The 6,206-nt window shown below is 38.5% G+C and overlaps 1 protein-coding gene across 3 annotated transcripts in view; it reads right to left on the bottom strand.

Annotated features, from left to right (window-relative positions):
• LOC111868703 (NACHT and WD repeat domain-containing protein 2) overlaps window positions 1-6,206 on the bottom strand; it is a 79,980-nt gene that overhangs the window by 67,222 nt on the left and 6,552 nt on the right. For 2 of the 3 annotated variants that reach the window (XM_033753143.1, XM_023859605.2), the window contains exon 3: window positions 1,267-1,589. In XM_033753143.1, coding sequence (XP_033609034.1) covers window positions 1,267-1,589 — 323 coding nt within the window. The remainder of the gene's footprint in view (window positions 1-1,266; window positions 1,590-6,206) is intronic. The other variant, XM_023859606.2, reaches the window with a different exon arrangement.

The raw sequence follows: 6,206 nt of genomic DNA, 5'->3' as shown, positions 1-6,206 counted from the left end.
AAAATACATATTAAAACTGGCAGGAATATGTGGATTCTGTAATGTTAATAATGTACGTAACATCAAACTAACTTGTGAGTGACATGAAGCCATAAAATTGAAGTACAAAATACTCGCTCGCCATGTCATAATTGTCCTTAGGGTTTCCAAGCACTATACATGACACATGAATGGCAAGCGCTGACGTAACGTACTGACTGCGCGTTCTGATAAAGCCAACTACATAAGTACGGCTAGGGTGAATCACGGCACTCAAGGACAAACACAGATAAGGCCTCTCAGCTGATAGGTACAGTGCGTGGACCTGCCAGAAGACCACACTTTTCTTGGGCCATTATCTCCGAAACCGTTCAACTTTGGACATAGGTGTTTTGGGTTATATCGGCATACTTTAACATAAGGAACACCCTCCCGAAGTTTGGTCCATTCCTCCTGGGACATCCTGTATATATATGCATGGGTGTGCGCTTTGCTAGCGCCTCAACGAATGGACGGATTGTGTTCGTATTCTGCATGTAAGAGTTTCTCCATCATACTTCGGTCACTGGTGAGTATAACAATAAAGATACAGAAATATGACAACCCCCTCCCCATCAACCCTGAGAAACAGATTGGCGATTTTCTCGAAAACGGCTCTAATGTTTTAGATTACATTTCGGTAATTTGTGGAGGCCACCCCCTTAAATAAAACAGAATGGGTGTTATCTTCAGAAAAATAACGCTAAATGTCGATATTGTCAAAACTTGTTTCACCAGTAGGGCGGATTTTATTGTTCTTCGGTTATCAGTATAAAAACAATGGTCCACTAAGAAAAAATCAATTTCGTTGCCAAAGTAAGGTAATGTAGTCATGGTAAATAGTAAATGCGAAATCATGTGCAATGTCTTTGCGTCAAATTTGTAAACGGCCAAAAAGTTAAACAACAACATAAGCATAACTTATCAGAAGCTGTGGAAGATGATGTGCCATCCAGAATTAAAATATTATACCATCAACTACATCTAGACCCTAACTGTATACAGCAGATAAGAGCCATGAGAAAAATATTTAACAATAAAACAATAGAAACAACAAAAAATATTGAGCAAACACCACAAAGAATGAGTAATTTTTATTATGCATATTTTAACTTTGTGCATAATTATTTTATTCAGTTCGATTTCAATTTGTATCATATTCCTTACTTTCAGCCTCCACTGTGTAGATAAATAATATTAACTGAACTTTAAAATGTGTAATATGTAAGCTGGATGCTGTTTCCTCACCTGATATACTAGAGGTGGCAATATTTCTCACTTTAGTCAATCCATCCTTGGTGGGTTTCCTCTCTAAAACCACAGCTGATGGAGTGGATACACTTTCAATTTGGACTCCGCCCCCTCCAGCATTCCCACGCAGTTGCTGCTGAACTGTAGCAGCAACAGTGGAAGCCTCCAAAATGACCCCCGAATGTGGCTGTTGTGGTGGGCTTGTGCTGTGATTCCCATGTTGCTGCTGCTTCCTTCCCTTCCCGTCTGCTTCCTGTTGTTGCTGGCAGGATTTCTTGCCTGACACCTGGTAGCTAGGAGATCTGCAGCACGCAATAGATCTGCACATGTTCATTTTAGCTGCATGTTCTTTAATGTATTAGTTAGCATATACTAAAAAAAGTTAAAACAAGAATAATGATGGTTAGGAGTCTGGTGGGCCCAGAATTTGTTCCATAAATGGTGATGAGAATAATTCCCATTGACTTTGCCAAAATTGATACCTGGATGTCCAGTTTGCAATCAGTCACTGTTCAGGGAACTGACATGGTTCCATCAGTTAATAATGGTAAATTGCATATGGCATTCATATTGAAATATTTTAATCAACAATAACAACAACAGAGATAACAGTAAATCCAAGGAGTTGTTATATTCAGTTTACAAACCTTTATTGCCTCATTTCCTGGCCAGCTAATTAAATTTCATAAAGCATTCTGCTGTGGGGTAGGGTAAAATAGTAAATGACTTTCAGATACCTCTTGAAACAAATTTTTAATCACCATCATACAGCACAGTTCTTTTTAGGAAATATTAAGTGTCATATGTTTGTAAATAAAAATGTTTTACTGAGTGCTAGAAGATTAGATGACATCACTGCAAACAAGTGACATTTCTTGCATGTGTAAACATACAAGTGTAAGTGCATAAAGTAACAATTACAGGTTTCCTTTTATAGATGGAAAAAGATTGGTAAAAGTGTCTGAAAGGAAAAATCTGTACTATATTTACTGTAAAAAGAATATGTGCACACAACATTCTAAAGAGAAAATGGGGAAATGCTGTGCTAAAAGGCAACACAGTCAGAGCACTGAAATGTACTGGATGGAATTGGTGACAACAGCAATGCAGACTGGAATCTTGTGATTCCGGTTTCATAATACTGAAACAGACTGGGTTGTAGGGAGCACCAGAATTCTGTGGAGCAGCTATGTATTAAATAATTATCAATCCTGTTATATAAAAACAAAAGTGTTACGCAGGATAACAGAAAATCGCATTTTCGTTTAGGTTTTATTAACTGTTCATAAAAATTATCGAAAAAATATTACTTTGCATTTGGGTTAAACTGATAGTTTATGCAAAGCCCTAAATATTCTTCTTTATAGCGTATAGTGCGCGTGCGCGTGTTCTGAATGTTCTTTCCATGGGTACCTGCAGGGCTGCAGACACTGAGGATGCATCGTGGTCTTTCTCTTCTATCTGTGATGTTTGTTTTTGCTTCTGTCTCTGAGAAATACAAGTTAATGTCAAAGCAATATATGTAAAGGAATACGACAATGTAAAATAATTCTTAATATGGCTAGAATGTCAANCACATATACACGGTGCCAAATCCCAGAAGACTGCTTTCTTCATAGTCACCGCCGTGAAAGCCTCAAATCTTACATAGTTTAGGCCAGTTTGGCGAGCTGAACATATTCACTGTCGTGTGGAAGTGTACTATCAGCAACAATCTCATAAACAAAGCTTTGTTTATGTTCGAGAGTACGTAACTTAAACGTATTTTACGCATCCCCTTTAACCCTATAACGCTACCCCCTTTGTTTTCTCTCGTGGTCGAACAACTGACGTCATCGGAACGATGCAATGACGCAGACGGCATGGATCTCTCCCCTCCCCTCTTCACTCCAGGGCACTCGAACTCACGAAGAGCATTGTCAAGTTCTCGCCAGAATAACGGAACATAAAAAGAACTCAGCGGATGAAAATGCGTAGGCATGTCAAAGTGCAATGTAAATCTGGACCCGTGACTGAATTCGAAAACAGCGACGATGCTTTAAAGACAACGAACATAAACAGATAATGCGGGTCACAGAATGTTAATTTTAAATTCTTGACGCTACTGAGTTCAGAATCTTTAATCTTCTTGCCATAGCTTAACATCCAACGATTAAAAGACACTGAATTATGATTTTGCTAACTTTTTAATAAACATATGAAATTTGGTATTTCACTTTTCGGAAGAACAAATATTGGAGGTAATGTTAAATTCTGATGAAAATGTTCGGTTGTAACAGACAAAATAACAGGAGGATGGAGAAAAGTGCACATTAATGGGCTTCATAATTCGCACATTTCATTTGAGTGATCAAAACATGGAGGATGAAGAAGCGGCCGAGATAGAAAAAATACATATAATCACTAGTCGAAAAACTAAAGGAGATTGCCTGGAACATTTAGTTAGACGTGGATTAGAGGATAATATGCCGAACAAGATACCAGCATAAAAGCAGGTGACAAGTAGCTCGCCTTATTCTTCGACCCTGAAGACGGAAGCGATATGTTCCTTCAAAACGCCAGCTGACCTTCAACGAACTATACGGGGTTATATCCTAGAAGACAGTATTCTTCATAACCACTGCTGTGAGAACCTCAATCCTACATAGTTTAGTTTAATACTACGTTTCCATTTCTCGTTCAGTATGTCGACAGGAGGGACTAGCCAGCGTGGCAAGTGTACTGTTGACAGAGTTAATCAAGATTAGGGTTGTAACACTGCACGCGGTTACAAATCTTATTCCCGATAAAGCTACCAACAGACACAAATCTGACGTGTAGTTAAGCGGATAGCCCTACTACTTTGTACAATAAAGATCAAGGCTTCAAGTCTCGGCTCGTAATCTGGCTAACATGACTGAGGTACCTCGTGGATTTCCTCAGTCCCTCTAGGAAAATACAGGGATATTATTTCAAACTAGACCATGAATTCAGCACTCATTGTTCATTCTACTTTCCGAAGTGATATAATCAGTCACTGAATCAGCCATAAATGTTTAAACAGTAGAGTTTTTCAAAGTATTTCGTAACATTATTAGAGAAAATTAACACGTAGCACACATGCGGGAGATGAGAAATGCAATCACAATTTTAGTCGTAGAATATTAAGGCAAGGGGCAAATGGGGAGAATTATATATAGGCGAAAAGATAATATTAAAGTGGATCTTAAAAATATGTTAAGATTTGGACTGAATTCTTCTGAATCAGCACGAGGTGCGGCAGCTTGTTCCTGTTAATATGGTGATGTAATTCTGTGTTCCGTAAAAGGTGGTGAACTTCTGCAGCAGCTGAATGACTGTCACCTTCTCAAGAAGAACCGTGCTCGATTGAGTTAGTTTTATTTCGTTACATGTATTTTACATCGAAAAAATATTCTAATATGCCTCTAGGCCTAAGCCACACATCTTAATGAGACCTGCGTTTTACGTCACGAACCCACTACACCTTCGATCAGCCATCTCTGAGAAATGTACTAACGTTCGCTTTGAGCTTCATTTAAAATAGGAGTTATAATGGTTCGACAAATACAGAAATGAAATTCTGCCGGCAACTCTAAACTCAGGTCTGCCTTGCTGCGTTCACTCAATTAAACTGTTCGGGAGGCGAAACAAGCGGACGGGAATGACACCTTCACTCTGTGATCAATTTATGCACTGAGTGCAAGAAAAATACAAAATAAGAAGATATCAGATCGTTTCCCATGAGAATACTGCGGCGTCCTCCCTCTGTTTAGAGTCTCTAACGGGTCTTTCGCTGAAGAGAAAGCTCTATAGACAGCATATAAAGAAAACTGGCAACATCTATGTTCATTTATGAGGATATGGAAGACAGTAGTCATGACCTGTCTCGATATCCCTGTTTTCCTTGTATTATGAAAGAACTATGAAAACTCCGACCCCCCCCCCCCAAGTTCATTTAAAGACTATTCAACATGTATATTATCAATTTTTACTGGGTTTCCGAAAGGAAAACTGCCTTACCTATGAGATCATGCATGTTTTCCATCTGTGTATGTGCCTCATGACGACCTGTTAACAAACTCTTCAATGTTGGTCGAACTAGGTACAAATTTGCATCATTAATGGTAATCCTAACACGAGGATTGAGACCTTTATTGGATGTGACATATTAGTTGGCCATTTATAGGAGGGTTCTGAACATCTGTATCAAAACGGATCTCTTAGAAGTATCAGTCGTTCATGGTCAACCACTGTTACAATAAATATGATTCGTCTAATATCTTGTTTCCTTTTCACCATCAATGTAACAATTCCTTTGTAAATGTGACGAAATATTATAACTTAATGAGGTACGGATATAGCACAAGATAAAATGCACTTGTCTGGATAAAACTGAGATTTGGGAACGTGTAAGGAGGCTCAGTGTCAGCACACATCTCACCGAATTGCGTTTTCTATGCGCTTATTTTACGAGATCAAAATAAAGGCCCGCATATGTGCTGTATCAGTACATTTCATTCACGGAAATATTGAACACGCATCATACTGCAATTTCAATTTGGTTTGCTCTCCATACTAAACGTTTTTTTGTGAATCTCATTTTGGTAAACATAAATCGGATCTAATACAGGATGTCCCAGGAGGAATGTGCCAAACTTCGGGAGGGTGTTCCTTATGTTAAAGTATGCCGATATAACCCAAAACACCTATGTCCAAAGTTGAACGGTTACGGAGATAATGGCCAGAGAAGTGTCAAACTTTGACCGCTGTTACACACTTGTTGATTACAAACTACATATTAAAACTGGGAGGAATATGTGGTTTCTGTAATGTTAATAATGTACGTAACATCAAACTAACTTGTGAGTGACATGAAGCCATAAAATTGAAGTACAAAATACTCGCTCGCCATGTCATAATTGTCCTTAGGTTTCCAA

Source organism: Cryptotermes secundus, unplaced genomic scaffold (genome assembly GCF_002891405.2).
Source record: "Cryptotermes secundus unplaced genomic scaffold, Csec_1.0 scaffold1359, whole genome shotgun sequence".
NCBI classification, from domain to species: domain Eukaryota; kingdom Metazoa; phylum Arthropoda; class Insecta; order Blattodea; family Kalotermitidae; genus Cryptotermes; species Cryptotermes secundus.
This window is presented reverse-complemented; position numbering and strand designations above follow the sequence as displayed.